The 17859-nt window shown below is 44.7% G+C and overlaps 1 protein-coding gene across 4 annotated transcripts in view; it reads left to right on the forward strand.

Moving 5' to 3' along the window:
- TTC12 (tetratricopeptide repeat domain 12) overlaps nucleotides 1–15974 on the forward strand; it is a 49052-nt gene extending 33078 nt beyond the window's left edge. For 2 of the 4 annotated variants that reach the window (XM_064375425.1, XM_021671145.2), the window contains exons 14-22: nucleotides 3796–3888; nucleotides 4947–5007; nucleotides 5773–5910; nucleotides 8969–9067; nucleotides 9539–9607; nucleotides 12045–12146; nucleotides 13407–13506; nucleotides 14424–14649; nucleotides 15811–15974. In XM_064375425.1, the coding sequence (XP_064231495.1) occupies nucleotides 3796–3888; nucleotides 4947–5007; nucleotides 5773–5910; nucleotides 8969–9067; nucleotides 9539–9607; nucleotides 12045–12146; nucleotides 13407–13506; nucleotides 14424–14649; nucleotides 15811–15886 (964 nt within the window). In that variant the 3' untranslated portion in view covers nucleotides 15887–15974. The other 2 variants (XM_021671144.2, XM_064375424.1) reach the window with 2 other exon arrangements.
- Nucleotides 15975–17859: the final 1885 nt, after the last annotated feature.

A 17859-nucleotide genomic window follows, 5' to 3' on the forward strand; every position in this document is an offset into this window, starting at 1 on the left:
CTCCCAGGAAAGGCTTTGGCAACTTCCTGAAGCTCAGGCCTCACGGCAGATGCAAATTGTTAGTGGAGTTAAATTCTCCAAAAGCACATTTCACATTTCAAATGACTGCAGTCATTTCCTCAATACCTTCATCGTATTTTTTTTAATATGGTTTTTGTCTCTTTGAGAAAATGTAGCTATAGCTATCATGAGCTTTTCCCCTCAAGCTATCTTTGAATTGCTTGAGTTTCAATGTGAATTTTTCCGGTGTCTCGGAGAGTGGTGTTCACAATCACCTCATGTGGTCCTGCCTACTCTCTTTAGACAGAAAAACCTCAGGTTTTTACCTTTATGCCTACTAGCCTCCTTACCGTTCATCTCCAGTTGAACCAGAAAGAATGGGTTCTCTGTGATGAAATGAGGCAGTTTGAATCAAAACAGAGCTGCACATAGTCCCATGACTGTCACGGCAGCACACATATCACATTCCTCCCACAGTGTTTATCCTCCTAGGAGAGGTTGAAGGGATGAATGTGTGCTGGCCAAGGGCCCGTGTCATTTTGTAAAAAGTGCTGGGTTTTAGTCTTAAGCAGTACTGAGCTTAAATTCCCTGCATGTCTCTGCTTGTGTGACCCAGGAAAGTTACTTAGCATTGATGGGCCCCGCGTCTCATCTCACTTATGATGACACAGGGGGTGATGCAGCTATGTCAGTTGAATTTTTTTCTGCTGCATTGTGCAGAATACTTGAGCAAAAGAAGCTTAAGCAAAATAGCTTAAGCCTGGCTTGTTTTGTCACCTAATAAAATGAGGCTAAAGATAGCAACTGTTGGTTCAGTGGCTTAAAGATGTCAAGGTCAGAGTCTCTTCCCTTCTCCTGACCTTCCCCACATGGTCATACCTTCCCTCTCACTGCAGCTCCAAGTTTCACATCCTTCTTTAAGACAGGTCAACACCAGCTGCATCTGTCCCTTTTATCAAGAAAAGCTACTGCCTGTTTCTCTTTGGACAGAATTGTGTCACATGCTACCCCTGGTGGGAAAAAAAAATGGTCCCAGCTTCCTCTGTAGTAGAGTCAGGAAGAATAGAAGGGAGTGGAGAATGTCTGTGGGGTTAGCCTGCAAACAGCATCTCCTACAGCCAAAAAAAAAAAAAAAAAAAAGCAACTAACATCAAGTATCAGGCCTGACACATGGCATGATAAGGGCTCAATGATACTTTTATAATCATTTTTCTCTCAGGGTAGGGTATTTGTTCAGGGTCCTAAATTGAAGTAACCATGCATTTACTGGTTACATGAAAGCATTTTCTGACCTGTGGTTCACTCACAGAGACAGCTGCTTCTAAGCAGAGCAGAAAATCTGCCACAAAAAAGAAGGGATGTGAGGAAGTAGAAGGAGCTACGCAGTCTTCTCTAGGTACTGAGTCCAGTTAGGATGTGTGCTTTGTCGCATCGTGAGGGGGCCTAGCTGCTTATGTCTCCCAGGACAGAGCCAAGATGATCTTAGACTGTTGTCTCTCCTTCTGTGCTATTCAGGCTCATTAGCATTCATCTTCAAGACCGAAGAAAATAGGTTTAAACTGGTGAAGGAAGAATCTGAACTAAGTGTAAAACAAATAAATTATTTCTGACAGCAGGAGCACTGGAATCCATTCCTGAAGTTGTTAGGGATTTGCAGAAGCTCGGCGTCACCTGGGCCCTCAGGAACCACCCGGTCAAGCCCCACTTGGCATAGATGTCCTCTGTGCACCCTTGTGCAGCCTGTGCATCATGCCCTCCAGAGGTGATGCCAGTGCTTTCATTATTTTTACCTACATTTGGTTCAGGATGGGCAGTAATGCAGCTAATAGACTGGGTGGAGGAAGTCTCTCCCCAATTAGTGAGAAGCTGTGGGTCTCACCTCCCAAGGTAGCCTATCCCATTTCAGGACAGCTCTGATTGATATAAATTATCTCCTTACACTGTGCACAAGCTGCCTGCCTCATATTATTCTAGGGCTGATCCTGCCTCCCTACATTAAGGCCCAGGTCCAGACTCCTCCCAGCTTTCCAGTGTGTTACGTATCTGAAAACATTGATATATTCCAGGTTAAGCATCCTTGTTCCCTCCGTCATTCCTTTGATGATTTGGGTGTATTGTCCTCTACTGTCTCCAATCATTCCTTCCAGGTCTTCATGAGTGTCTGTTTTTTACTGTACCCCTTATTCTGCCACTGCCTCAGTCTGCTCCCTTAGTGTTTATTGTCTGGACAATCACAGTTCTCCCCTGGTTGAATTCCTGCCTCCTGTACGACCTGCTCCAACCCAGTCTCCACTGTATGCCAAAGAGATTTTTCCAAAAAGCACGTCTGTTCTGCTATTTTCCTACTTAACACACTGAAATGTCTCTCTATTCCTTGTAAGGCCAGTTCTCCAATTACTGAGAAATATAATGGCTAGGAATCACATGAGGACTTAATGAAAAAGCAGCCTCCTCACATTCAGACTGACTGAGGAATCTGTCCCCGAGACCTCCACCACCAACCACACCTTGGAGAACAGGGGCCTACCAGGCAAAGTACAGACTTTCCAGCAGGCCATAGAAGGCCCCAGGATCTGTGCTCTGTCCAGCTCTCTACTGCCCCCTGTCCTCCCCTCATGCCCTTAGCATGCCAGCAGTCCCCAGATGTGCTCCTGCTACTCTATGCCTCATAGTCTGTGAATGCAGGCTGCTTTGCCTGACTTGCTCTGCTCCCATCCCCGAGGGCCCAATACGATGCTGGCCTGCAAGCTGCCTAGAGCTAGGACATTGTCTTGTTTAATTGCTATGGCCCCAGAACTGACCACATTGCCTGGTACACAGTCAGGGCTTGTTCATTGTGATTGGTCAAATGGATAAACGAATGAATAGCTAACTCTACACTTTAGAGACCCTGAAGTGTCATCTGTTGAAGGCTGCTTTACCTCCATCCCCACACCTCCCACTGGTGAGACTCTGGTCCTCTCAACATGTGTCTGTCTCTAACGTATCACCTAAGACAGTTTATCTTACTTGTTTATTTGCATGTGTATCACTGTAGGAGACCCGGAGCTCAGCACTGAGCACAGTATACTTAGCACATTGTAGGCATTTAATACAAGTTGGCTAGATAAACAAATTACTCTTATTTCCATTGTCATGGTGCCAATAAGTCTGTTTGGGCAGCCTGAGATTGCAGCAGGTGTTTTTTGGCAGCTGTGCTGGATTGTTTGCTCATCTTGTGTTTGTAAGTGGCTAAAAATCCTTTAATCTTTCTTAGACGAACCAGTTATAAACCAGTTCTCACAATTCTGTTACTTATGCAGAATTTCCAGCTCTAAGTGGAGGACTTTGAGTTTAACCCTATTAAATTTAATCTAATGTATTCAGCAGCATGTCACAATCTTGTTAAATCTTTATTCCATCACCCACCTTATTAGGGGGCCCTCCCACTTTAGTCATCAGCAGATTAGTAAGCATGCCATTTAGATGTCATCTAAGTTAATGAACTTGACTGAGCCAGAGTCACATGGCTGAGTCACAGAAACTCCTTCTGAGCTGGCGTCCGATAATCAATAAACTTTGGTTAAAAGTATTCAGCCTTCTGGGGATTCACATTAAATGGTGGAGCCAACCACATAAGAGCATCTGTGTCTGGGTGGGTAAGGAGCTATGCTTCCTAGGAGGGCGCAGCAATGCGCCCTTTCTGCTTATTTCACCCAGATGCCGACTCCTTTTTGGTTTCCTTGCAAGGTTACCCTATTGGGATGTTGTTAGTTGGAGGACAGCTACCTCTGAGGTTATTATGGGTTTTTGCAGATTGTTGGAAGCCCTGGTGTCATTTCTTGATTTCTCGGATAAGGAGGCTGACACTGCTATGGGACTGTTCACAGACTTGGCTCTGGAAGAAAGGTAATTTTTTTATTTATAGAGACTGACATTTCTTCTTCAGTCTTTGTTGAACTGTCTGATCTTTAAAAATATGCCATATTCAGAGAGGCTAGGCCAAGTCTCCAAGTGAGTATTGCAGGATTCACTGAGTAGGAGGGCTGATGCCTCCCAGGGGGCTGAGGCCAGCTACTCCCATTCCAGTCACTCTGCATGGAGGCTGACCTGGGCCTCCATGGGCTTGGAAGCAGCAGCATACTTAAAGCAGTGCCTCTGACAGTAGAGAAGCCTCCCAAGTGTCGGGAAGCTTCCTCCCTCCTAATCAGTGCCTGGCACATAGGAGCTGCCCAGCAAATTTGCATTGAAAAAACTTGAGCAAGCCAGCAAGCAAGAATGAACAGTCAAATGTGGCCTCCTCTGGGGTGGCCAGTGACATCATAATGACCTCCTTCTGCCCCATGGCTTTGTGTTGCTTTATTTTGTTTTGTTTTGCTTAGCTACTGGGGATGATAGTAAAGATCTTAGTTTTCATAATTTTTCAAGTGCTTTTTCTAAAGTTCATCTTGTGTTTTAAATTTCCTCACAAACTCTAGGACACCTTGCTTAGAGATGGTAATGGGATGACGGAGCTGCTTGTGCTCACAGGCAGGCCAGCCAGCTGGCACGGGCTGGGGTATGGAACAGTGGCTGTAGCCTGTGGAGAGGCTCCGAAGGGTAAACATGCTTGCATGGTATTTGCCTTCTGCGCGGCACAGACATGCTGTAGACTCAGAGCAGGGATTGGGGGTAAGTCAGCTTGGCAGAAGCCTAGAGATTCCAGCAACTCCTGCTTACGGGAGCTGCCATCTGATATCTGTTGTTTAACATCAAAGGCAATTCTCCAGACTTAGAAAAATGAAAGCCATGTTACATACACAGTGACATGCTTTTTTCTTTTTTTGGTTCTGTATGGTCCATGCACACTCTAAATCACAGGGGCCTAGAGTTTGTAAGTGCCTGCAACATTAATTATCTGAGACGCTGTATTTATGTTATAGTTTATGCAATGTAAAAATAAATCCTGGCTGATGGTTTCTCAACAGATTCCAAGTCTGGTTCCAGGCCAACCTTCCAGGTGTTCTCCCTGCACTCACAGGAGTTCTGGTGAGCAAACCCTCATTTTCATCCTCCGTGACAGACATTCTCAGGAGCATGAATGGGGCTATTTAAACACAATTTACAATCTAGAACAACTATTGTCTCTCGGTTGATTAATCATTTATTCACAGCTGGAGTTTACACAATTCTCAGTTATTGAAACAACTACAGGAGGGACAGGTGGAGGTGGCATATGGATGGCGCTGGTTACAGGGGAGGAAAAGCTGGATGTGGGGGACGTTGTAAGTGAAGGTGGATAGAGTCCGTCAGTCTCCATCAGTCCCCTGCTGGCACTAAGTATGCTGTGCAACCCTGTCTGCTGAATGGAAGTCATCCTGTCAGGAAAACTAGTGTAGCAATTTGAGCTGATAAAGCACTGAATGAGATGGGGGGCAGGGATTCTCCATGGAGAGTGTGTTGCAACTGGAGCCTGTCTCTGTTGAACCTTAGAAGTTTCAGGGGCCCTAGAAGAGCATAATCACACCCCAGTATGTCACAGCTGTGGAAATGGAGCCTCTGAGAAGACTTGTCCAGGTCCTCCCAGCTGGTTGGTGGAGGAGCTGAGATTAAGCCCTAGGCCAAGACCCTTTTAGATCTACCCCTCTGTGTGCCTCCATTTTGTTGCCAGTGTGACCCCAGGGATGCCCCTGTTTGACATGAAGCTATCTAGTTGGTTCACGGACCTTTTGGTGAGTGAGGGACCCACCTAGAGATCATGTGGCATCCTTTGCCTGATCTCTGAGGCTCTGCCTTCTCCTGATTCTCATTTAGAAGAGAGATCCCAAGGTAAGCAGCTCCTCGGCTCTGTGCCAGTGCATTGCCATCATGGGAAACCTCAGTGCTGAGCCTGCCACCCGAAGACACATGACAGCCTGTGAGGAATTTGGGAATGGCTGCTTGAGCCTCATGGTATGTTAGCTTTTCTATTCAAAATTGCTCTTTATCTTCTTTGGGGGTATTAGCTGCTTCTTAGTTGTCCGGTTTTTCCAAAAATTCTGTTTCTGTAGGTGCTGGAATGGTACAGTGGCTTATCCCTTCTGTAACCGTAGATTGTACGCATTGCCAGCCTTAAACAGCCCCACAGATCAAGTTTCATTAGCCCTGGGGAAAGATTTTCTTTTTTAATTTTTTAAAATGATTTATTTATTTATTATTTAACTTTTAAGTTCAGGGGTACATTTGCAGGTTTCTTACATAAGTAAACTTGTGTCACGGGGGTTTGTTGTACAGATTATTTTGTTACCCAGGTATTAAGCCTAGTACCCATTAGCTATTTTTCCTCACCCTCTCCCTCTTCCTCCCACCCCCACCTTCTGGCAGGCCCCAGTGTGTGTTGTCCCCTCTATGTGTCCATGTGTTCTCATCTTTTAGCACTCACATATAAGGAAGGACACGTGGTACTTAGTTTTCTATTCCTGCATTAATTTGCAAAGGATAATAGCCTCTAGCTCCACCATATTCCTGCAAAGGACATAATCTCATTCTTTTTATGGCTGCATAGTATTCCATGGTGAATATGTACCACATTTTCTTTATCCAGTCTATCATTGATGGGCATTTAGGTTGATTCCATGTCTTTGCTATTGTGAATAGTGCTGCAGTGAACATATGCAGGCATGTGTCTTTATAATAAAAAGATTTCTGTTCCTTTGGGTATATCCCCATTAATGGGATTGCTGGGTCAAATGGTATCTCTGTTTTAGGTGTTTGAGAAATAGCCACACTGCCTCCCACAATGATTGAACTACTTTACCCTCCCACCAACAGTGTATAAACGTTCCTTTTTCTCTGCAGCCTTGCCAGCATCTGTTTTAGTAATCACCTTTCTGACTGGTGTGAGATGGTATCTTGTGGTTTTGATTTGCATTGCACTAATGATAGCAATGATGTTGAGCTTTTCTTCATGTACTTGTTGGCCACTTGTATGTCTTCTTTTGAAAAGTGTTTCTTCATGTTCTTTGCCCACTTTTTAATGGGATAGTTTATTTTTCTCTTGTAAATTTGTTTAAGTTCTTTATAGATGCTGGATATTAGACCTTTGTCAGATGCATAGTTTGCAAAAACTTTCTTCCATTCTGTAGGTTGTCTGTTCACTCTGTTGATAATTTCCTTTACTGTGCAGAAGCTCTTTAGTTAGATCCTATTTGTCTGTTTTTGCTTTGATTGTGATTGCTTTTGGTGTCTTTGTCATGAAATTTTTGCTCATTCTTGTGTGTAGAATGGTATTGCCTAGGTTATCTTCTAGGGTTTTTATAGTTTTGGGTTTTACAGTTAAGGTTTTATTCCATCTTGAGCTAATTTTCATATACTGTGTAAGGAAGGGGTCCAGTTTCAATCTTCTGCATATAACTAGCCAGTTATCTCAGCAGCATTTATTGAATAGGGAATCCTTTCCCCATTACTTGTTTTTATCAGATTTATCAAAGATCAGATAGTTTTAGGTATACGGTCTTATTTCTGGTTCTTTATTCTGTTCCATTGGTCTATGAGTCTGTTTTTATACCAGTACCATGCTGCTTTGGTAACTATAGTATAGTTCAAAGTCAGGTAATGTGATGCTTCCAGCTTTGTTCCTTTTGCTTAAGATTGCCTTGGCTATTCAGACTCCTTTTTGATTCCATACAAATTTTAAAATAGCTTTTTTCTTGTTCTGTGAAGAATGTAAATGATAGTTTAATAGGAATTGCATTGAATCTATATATTGTTTTAGGCAGTATGGCCATTTTAACAATATTGATTCTTTCTATCCATGAACACGGAATGTTTTTCCATTTGTTTGTGTCATCTCTGATTTATTTGAGTAGTGTTCTGTGGTCCTTCTGGAGATCTTCCACCTCCCTGGTTAGCTGTATTCCTAGCTATAATACATAACACATAATAGCTGTATTTTCTTTTGATGGCAATTATAAATGGGATTACATTTCTGATTTGGCTTTCGGTTTGACTGTTGTTGGTGTATAAGAATGCTGGTGACTTGTGTGTGTTGATTTTGTATCCTGAGACATTGCTGAAGTTGTTAATCAGCTTAAGGAGCTTTTAGCCCAAGACTGTGGATTTTTCTAGATACAGGATCATGTCATCTACAAACAGAGATAGTTTGACTTCTTCTTTTCCTCTTTGGATGCCCCTTATTTTTCTCTCTTACCTGATTGCCGCGGCCAGGACTTCTAATACTCTGTTGAATACATGTGGTGGGAGAGGGTATCCTTGTCTTGTGCCACTTTTCAAGGGGAGTGCTTCTAGCTTTTGCCCATTTAGTATGATGTTGGCTGTGAGTCTGTCATAGAAAGTTCTTATTATTTTGAGGTATGTTCCTTTAGTACCTAGTTTATTGAGAGTTCTTAACATGAAGAAGTGTTGAATTTTATCAAAAGCCTCTTCTGCATCTATTGAGATAATCACATGGTTTCTATCGTTAGTTCTGTTTATGTGATGAATCACATTTATCTACTTGCGTACGTTGAACCAACCTTGCATCCCAGAGATAAAGCCCACTTGATTGTGGTGGATAAGCTTTTTGATGTGCTGCTAGATTCAGTTTGCAAGTATTTTGTTGAGGATTTTTGCATCGATGTTAATCAAGGATATTGGCCTGAAGTATTCTTTTTTTGTTGTGTCTCTGCCAGGTTTTGGAATCAGGATGATGCTGGTCTTATAGAATGAGTTAGGAAGGAATCTCTCCTCCTTCATATTTTGGAATAGTTTTAGCAGGAATAGTACCACTTCTTCTTTGTACATGTGGTAGAATTCAACTGTGAATCTGGCTGGTCCTGGGCTTTTTTTGGTCGGTAGGCTGTTTATTACTCAGTTTCAGAGCTCATTGTTGGTTTGTTCAGGGATTCCATTTTTTCCTGGTTCAGTCTTTGGATAGTGTATGTGTCCAGGAATTTATTCATTTCCTCTGGATTTTCTGTTTTGTCTGAAATGGAGATTGCAACCCCTGCTTTACCTTGTTTTGTTTCCCAAGGCTAGGTGTGAGGAGGATGTGGACCTGTTCAGAGAGGTTATCTACACACTCCTGGGACTCCTGATGAACCTGTGTCTTCAGGCTCCCTTTGGCTCTGAGGTATGGCATTCTGTCTCCCTGCCTGAAACCCTGGGACAACCTGCGCACGTTCTGTGGCATAAAACCATTCGCATGTTCTCGAAGAGAACAGAAGCATGTACACTCAAACACTGGCTGTGAAATGGGGAAAGCTGGAGGGATGCACTCTCCCTTTGCTCTGCTGAGGGGTGGATGGATCACTCAGTCATGTATTCACTCAGAAAACAGACTGAGTATCCAGGGTGTGCTGAGCAGAGTATGAGGTGCTGTGTTCACAAAGTCAAATAAAAGGTGGTTCCTGCTATCAGGTAATGCTCTGGAGTTGGGGAGATAGACATAGGAAGGAATAAGAGCAGTAAAAGATGGTGTTGTGAAGGAACCTGAGCACAGTGCGGTGGTGCTGAAAAGGAGAAGTGCTCAGAAGAAGCTCCACTGAGAATTCAGATTGCCAGAAAATTACAATCTCCTGCTGGCCTCTCCCCATTGTTGTAGGTTTGGACTGTGGAGGTGAGCAGAAGGTGCCTATCTCTACTAAACAGCCAGGATGGAGGAATCCTGACAGTAAGTTTCTCCCAGGGAAATCCAGAAGTAGCTTCCATTGTTCTTTTTGTTTTGTCTTGTTTTATTATCAATGGTCCTTAATCTTTTTGAAGTTGCCACCTTTGAGAATCCGCTGACTCTCCAAGCTATGGTATGGATATACTATTCAGAATAACACACACAAGCACATAAATACCAGGTTTTGTCTACAGCTTCAGGAATTTGGTGACCTCCTGGCAGTGCCCATCATCTGTGGATCCCCTAGAGTCTAGGAGCCTGACTTAAGAATCCCTTTTCTGTATGGTCTGAAATTTAACCAGCTTAGAGGATATAATTGATCTGATTTGTCCTATTTCAAAATATCCTTTGCAAATTGGACAGATCAAGTGTCCAACTTATTTAGAATCCCTTTTTTCCATAGCAAAAAAAAAGCCAGGTCCATGTTTTAAGCCAGTGGTCCTAGAGGTTGTTTGTGCATAATAGTTTTTGCCTCTTTTTAAAATATATGCTGGAATGGCTTTCTTAATTCTGTGTCTGACATTTGGATAAGAAAACTGAGAAAGGCCTATATGTTAGCACAGTGCATCAGGAAAAGAATATTAGTATGATTCAAGAGGCTATTTGCCATCACCCTAGAACGTGTTCTTCACTCACGTTAGTGAACACCCCTGTTTTTCTCCCTGTCAGGGCAGGGCCCAAACCCCTAGAGAAGCAATTAGGGCCACGTCTAAGCTGGGTTTGGGAAACCAGCCTTTCAACGGTTGCAGGCTGAGGACTGGCTCCACCATTTAAAAAAAGGTTCTGAGTAGATCCAACATACCCTGTTTGAGAGTAGCACTCTCAAAACATCCCCAAAGTCAATTCAGACAGGATAGGGCAAAGGTTTTTAACATGGGCTCCATTATTGCCTTCCTGGAATCCCCTGCAACTGGGCAGACAATTCTAAGTGTGTGTTCATTTTCATGGAAGGAGCATCATAGCTTTCATCAGATCCTCAAAAGAGGGCCATAACCCCCAAAGTGGTAAGCACCACCATTCTCAAATGGTCCAGATCTAAAGGTGGGCCTACACTAGTCCCTGAGTAAACCTTTGGGGAGCTCTTGGGCCAGATTTCCCCAGAATTCCATGTGTGCCACGCTGGGTGCTTCCCAGCTTGCTGAGCAGAGCAGCAGCTTCACCATGGGCATCTGGTCCTTGTCTAGCAACAGTCTCCACTGCCTTGGGCCTGAAAAGGGATCCGTGGTGTCAGCTCTAGCAAAATTCTAGGATCTTTAGGAAGCAGATTAGGGAAACAAGATTGATAATACACAAATTTATCTTTTCTCCCTCTGGAGACCTCATTAAAATGAGATTAAAGCCATTGGAGGAAAAAAAGTAGAGGCCTACATTGACGGTGAACAGGCAAGTAGTTACCAATAGGTAAGTAATTATAACAAGTTTGCTGAAGATGGAGAACGGCTGCACGGGTGATAATTAATGAGGCAGGGCTGAGGAAACCTTCTTTAGAGTACAGATGGAGGAACACGTCGCTGGGCAGTAGCAGGTTTGCCTTATAATACCCTGAAGAGGATCAAGATTTCAAAATTCCCAGTACAACAGAAAGCAAGTATGAGGTAGTGGAGCTGTGTTTGCTTGCAGGCATCTATCCTCCAGGCATAAAATCAGAACATTTTTATCTCTAAAGAACCGAAAATCTAGAGAAAACATTTTTCTTTCTAGTATATGGGGGTGCTACCTCTCTACCTTTCAGTCACCAAACTTCCCATAAACATAGCATGCCCAAACATATTTGTATTGCTTTTTTTGTACATGTGATTGGGCAGGTAACGGTCACCAGACATTGCAGGAAAGCCACACGCATAAATAGGAAAATCAAGATAAACATAAAAATTAATCCAAAAGAAATAGAGATGATGTAGGAAACAGAAGAAAAAAATAATAACTATCATTTGTATCCTGAGAAAGATTTAAGATCATTGTATCCATAAAACAGTAACAGCTTGCCATTTATTTATTTAAAAAAAGGAAATAAGAGCTGGGAAATAAAGTAAATGAACTATCCCAGAAAGTAGAACGAAAGACAAAGATTCAGAGAGATGAAGACAAAAGACACAGAAGACCAATCCAGGAAGTCAAACATTTCCTAATAAAGGGCCTGCTGAAATCAGAGCACTGGAAGGAATCCCAAGGGAGAGCTTCCTTTCTCAGAGTTAAACTAGTTGCTCCTGTGTGAGGCTGAAATAATATGGGCCTTTGGGTGGCAAGGGGCAATGGTTATAGCTCCTTTATAGTTTTATTAAATAGAACAGTGCTTGCTATTATTTGGCCATCATATTTTTTATATTTTGCTTCCAATATTAATGATGGCCCTTTGACTCACCAAACTCCCTGTTAACTTTTAAATGTTGTCAGCAGTTCTGAAAAGGACATTTAATTATCCTCTTTCTGCTGTACTCAGAGAGCTGCTGGTGTTCTGAGCCGGACCCTTTCTTCCTCTCTGAAAATTGTTGAGGAGGCCCTGCGAGCAGGAGTGGTAAAGAAAATGATTAAATTCCTGAAGGTAAAATAACATTATTGGTTACAACCTCTGAAATTTACAGAAGTCTCCCACTTTATTCGGGGAACAGTATTAAGGTGGGATTTGTTTGGTTAATGTGCTGCCATTTCTCCCTCGCTAGATTTTAAACTTCTTGGAAAGGGATTTGCTTCTGCCTGTCTACTCAGACCATACTCTGAACATCAACAACAGATTGTTGAATAAATAAGAAAATTGTTCATTAGCTACATCTATTAAAAACTGCTTACCCCTCAAGCCTAACTTTAAAATATATGGCCTCTGTTCTTGAAAAAAAAAAAAATGATCTGAGTGGCTTTCTGTAACGTTTCTCAGGCACATTTTTTTGATCCAGTTTTACTGCTCATGATACTTTATATAGTTATCTGGAGAGTGCTGGATGGAACTCCATCTATGAGACATGTAGCCTGTAACAAAAGGATGTTGGGATTTCCCCGTGAAATGAGTGCAGTGAATCTAAGCAAGTCAGTAGACCAGTTACCTGGATTCACCTGCAAGGGTGAGGGGGATTATTAGGCTGCCATCTCAGAATCCCACCTATGATGTGTGTGCCCATGAGGTCTGTGCACACATGTTAGTGTGGTGACACATGGCTATTATTCATAAAGCATCAGGCTGAGTGGGGCAGGGAAGCATGCACTGGGGCCTGCTATGGGGCAAGGAGGCAGCACAGGGGGTCTGAGTTTAGGCTGCCACTTGAACGATGACTGTCATTCATTATGACTTTTGCAAACCCACCAAAAACTGCTGATGACATGCATACCCATGCATCATGCATGCATACGTGCACACATGCCTTTTAAAGTCACCACATAGGTGATTGTAAGGACTATGTTTGACTGTTGTCACCTCTTAAAATGATCTAGGTTCCTGATGTTCTCCATGCAGGACTGTCAGCCTGAGAGTCTTAGCAAGTCAGTCCTCACTCTCAAATGGTAAAATGACATGGGAGGGCCTTTTCTTCCCTTTTTGGTAGATCTGCCATTCATCAGCATCATTCTCTTCTCAGCCATTTGCTAAAAAAGCCCTCCAGAGGCAATTACTCAGGTGTACATGGCAGGCCTACATTCCTGTCGGGGTGAGGGCGGGGTTAGAGAGAATGCTGGAAGCCTATGCCCTTCTCAGTGGAATTCTCTTTTCAGAGTTTAGGAAGCCACTAGCACTATAATAACTGTTCGCTGCGGCTTCTGGTCAAGAGCAATTATAGCACTGATTTTATTTTTCTAATTTCATTCTGAAATCTAGACAGGAGGTGAGACTGCATCACGTTATGCTGTAAAGATACTAGCTATCTGCACGAATAGTTATCATGAAGCTCGGGAAGAAGTAATAAGACTGGATAACAGTAAGTGACGATTTCCTTAAGAAAGCCCTTGTCCCAGAGGTTTATTCACCCTTGAAGCTGCAAAGGGAACTGTGGCCGAGGAGGAACTTGGCAGCAATGCTGCTGACCACTCCTAGACTTCAGTGTATACAGAACAAGATGTTTCACCTCCACATCTCAAACCATTTAATTAGCCTTTTGGCTGCACACAGGTAGACTCTAGACAGGAGAGAATCTAGATGGCTCAAAGATAACAGGGTCAAAGCTAGGAAACTCCCTCCTCTTGCCAAGTTCAGTTCTCTGCCTTCACAGAAGGAGGGTGGGGAAAAACACCTTCAACGTTTAGTGAACAAGGGGAATATCAGAGTCTGAGCCTAGCTTTAGTCTAGTAACTTGCACCAGCCATAGTTATGGAGCAGGAGAGGCAGCCTCCATATAGCAGGAGAGGCAGCCTGCTAATGTTCTTTTTACCAACTCCCTGGAATGCACAGAAGGTGAACTGAAGGAGGCTCCACCATGGAAGCAGGAACTTTCTTCTGGATCCTGTTTCATGCCCTGCAGGTATAGGTTGCCGGCACGTTGCCTCCCACCTGGGGGCTGTCAGATGGGGCCTCTCACCCTGGTGCAGTGAGAGGTTGAGAACAGGGACTTTTGAGAAGACAGACCTGTCTGACACATAGTGTTCATTCATCTAACAACTGTGTTGTGCTGGGCACTGTTCTGGGAACCCGGGACACTTCAGAGATTCAGCAAGGAGTTGAGGAGGTTCCTATGCATTCAGTGAATGTTTGCTGACGAGTAAGTGAACAGGTTCTGCTGCAGAGTTACTGGGGAAGCTCGGAGTCCGTTGACAGCTCCCTGCGCCCCTCCTGTCCTGTTGCCAGACTCCTGTTTTGGGATTTGAAGGAGCTGTTGCTTGTTCTCTTCCTTCCCTGCAGAGTTGAGCATTATGATGAAGCTGCTCAGCTCGGAGGATGAGGTTCTGGTGGGCAACGCTGCCCTCTGCCTTGGTAACTGCATGGAGGTGCCCAACGTAGCGTCTTCCCTGCTAAAGACGGACCTCGTGCAGGTCTTGTTAAGGCTCTCAGGCAGTGACACGCAGAAGACAGCCGTGCAGGTGAACGCAGGCATTGCTCTGGGGAAGTTGTGCACAGCTGAGCCTAGGTACGTTGTGGACTGGGAGCCAGGCTGACCCAGTGTCGGTCCCATTGTCGAAGAGCGGCTGAGTTGAGGTGCTGTGTTTTGTCTGGACTGTGTGCTACACCAAACGCTGTGGGGAGCCCTCATGCTTTCTGTGCAGACATAGGTTAAGCCCAGTAGCTGCTTCTCTGAAGAAAGCCTTGCTAGAGGAACTGGGAGTGCTCAGGCTCCAACCAGAGAGGGAATCGGCTTGTCTGATGGGGACTCACTGCTCACACTTGCTGCCGTTGCCTTCTCTCCGTTCCGTTCTCCGCCATTCTTCATCCCTCTCCCTGTCTCTTTATCCTCCTTCCCTTCCCTCCCACTCCACCTTCCCTTCTCTTTCCTCTTTTCTCTCTTCTCCACTTTTCCAGAAACACTCCCACTTCATGTTCTTTGCCTCAGCCTAACCAAATGGAGAAATGGCCAGCAAGGGTCACATGTTCATGCAGGAGAAAGCAGAGTGGAGAAGCAAAGACATAGAACAGTGCATCGAGGCCCGCAGCGAGTGAGGACAAGAGATGTGGGCTGTAACTGTGCCTGTGGCTTCTCTGTTAGCTCTGACCTCCGCTCTGCGGTACTCCTGTTCTGATGTGTGGATGCACCTCATTGCATGTGCTTCTGGGAGGTGTCCACGTGTGGCTGAGTGAAGGAGCCCTGCCATAGAGCAGGGGTAAACCTTGGGGCTGGGCGAGAAAGGCTCCTTCCCTTACAACCACACGCCTTTAATTCCTCCTCTGTAGAATGAGGGGGTTGGCCTCGATGATAACTAAGGTCCTTTCTAGTTCTGTCTGGTGGTTCAAATGGAAGGAATAGTTAAAATCTTTCTTCTGTAGAAAGCAAGCACATTAGCTAGGATGACTTCAAAGTGGCAACCTGTGGGGGAGTTCCCAAGGGCGAGGTCCCATCTGATCAGCCTGACACACCTGTCACCTCCAGCGAGTGTTTTCAGTGCTTTGTGGGCCTCAATCATACTTACCCCTGTGATTTTTAGGGTACCCCATTGCCACAGCCACCTCCTGTTTCCACCCAGAGTGATAAGCTGACATTCCCAGCCAGCTTCCATCTGAGAGGGGGTTGGTTCTGGGCTCCAGAAGTCTGAACCATGGCACTTATATCCTGGGTTGTGTGTTTGGATTGTGACAGGTTTGCTGCTCAACTAAGAAAGCTTCATGGCCTAGAAATTCTCAACTCCACGATGAAATACATCAGTGATTCTTGAGAGATATGGTGTCTGTGCGCACTTGGGGAACACACAGACACACACTGTGAGTTGTTCCTGCGCTAATAAAGTCCTCTGAAATACCCGCTCCGGAATCAAGTATTCATTTTCAGAATGTTTGCATGTTGGGTTTTCGCAGGTAACAAGAGAGTGGGCTGGCTGCTGCGGGGGGCGCTGTGCACTGGCTTACTCGACTTCCATTGTTCCCTCCTTTGAATGTTCCATCCTGTTCGGTAGAAGCTAGAAACCATCTCACAAAAAGCCACATTCCCCAGACTCTCTTGTAGAACGATTCTAGATGGGAACTAGTGGCCAATCCAGTGTCATTTTCCACCCCTTTTGCTATTTTCTGCTGGCAGTGTACCAGAAACATCAGATTTGTTGGTAGCAGCATTTCAGCATCTGTTTTCCAGCTGTGGAGTGCTAAGAGAGAGTCACATTGGCATCATCGGTGGCCTGCAGCTGACTCCTGGCCTGCAGCCACTGCATGTGCTCTTAATTCAGTGGGGTGAGTGGTAGGTGGTGCGTCCCCTGTTAGGAGAGCTCTGTGTGAATCATTCTGGGAATCATTCCTGGAGGTCTCTCCTGGCACCCTCCTCCAGCCCATCTGGTGGGACTATAGGCACCCTGTTCCATGGGTTAGATTGTTTTCTGCTTAAGGTGCCAAAGCACAGGCGTCTCTTTATGCAGTGAACCGTGACTGATGCAAATGAGTTTATTTCCCTAACCCACCGTGTACTCTCACCCCATATCCAAAGGCAATGCTCCCTTCCAGTTGCCCCAGGGCCACTCTAAACCGGGGTCACCTGTGGACTGCAAGTCCCTAAGTGAGAAGTTCAATAAGTAACACTACTCTCTGGCTCCTCCTTATAATCAGTTAATCATTTTAGAGTAGGAGACAGGGTCTTCATGGCACAGTGAATGACAGGAGTCCCAGACCAAAGTTCCAAAGACTTTTGGTCCTATCCTGCTACCTGCCAGCTGTGTGGCTTTGGGCAAGTTGTTTAACTTCTCTGAGCTTCGGCTACTGCTTCTGGAAAAACCAATACCTGTCCAACCTACCTCCTCCATTGTCGTAAAGGTTAAATGAGGTTTTGGAGGTGAAGGCACTTTGGGAATTATAAAGTGCTACGCAAATCTAAGAGATTACCAGCCTGGCACAGTGGCTCATGCCTGTAATCCCAGCACTTTGAGAGGCCAAGGTGGGTGGATCATGAGGTCAGGAGATCAAGACCATCCTGGCCAACATGGTGAAACGCCGTCTCTACTAAAAATACAAAAATTAGCCAGGCATGGCAGCACATGCCTGTAATCCCAGCTATTCAGGAGGCTGAGGCAGGAGAATCGCTTGAACCAGGGAGTTGGAGGTTGCAGTGAGCCGAGATCATGCCCCTCCACTCCAGCCTGGTGACAGAGCAAGACTCCATCTCAAAAGAAAAAAAAAAGAGAGGGAGAGAGAGATTACCAGGCTCTATCTTGAGATTGATGGCATTGACTATGATGTCAGTTGGGTTCAAGTTTGAGGGGTCTGGGAAATGGTGAAGTTCATGTCCTTTAAGGAATCAAAGCTGTCCATTCTCTGAAGTGTGTAGGAAAGGAAATCCTCTTCCACCAGGGAGATTTTATTCAACATACCCAAAGAAAGTGTTCTTCACAGGTAAGGCAGCTGTTGGCTTAAATTAAGAACTTCGTTTCTGAAACCAAGATAAATAATTGGCATTTGGTGGCCAGAGGGAGTGGTGGAGGTGGGCGGTGGAAGAAAATCAAGGGCCTGATCCCCTTACTGGGATAGGTGCACTGCATATGGCTGGAGAGAGCTCACTGGGGCACTGTGTGGTGGCGCCCTGGGTGGCAAGCAAGTGACAGGCCACTGTAGAGAAGCCAGGACCTGCCCATCAGTCCTGTTATGCAAACACCCTTCAAGAGTCTACTGAATTGCAAAGGGAGAATGGCTTGATGCTAATCAGAACACA

This window comes from Aotus nancymaae, unplaced genomic scaffold, assembly GCF_030222135.1.
Source record: "Aotus nancymaae isolate 86718 unplaced genomic scaffold, 86718_ANA_hifiasm-v0.15.2.pri h1tg000012l, whole genome shotgun sequence".
NCBI classification, from domain to species: Eukaryota; Metazoa; Chordata; class Mammalia; order Primates; family Aotidae; genus Aotus; species Aotus nancymaae.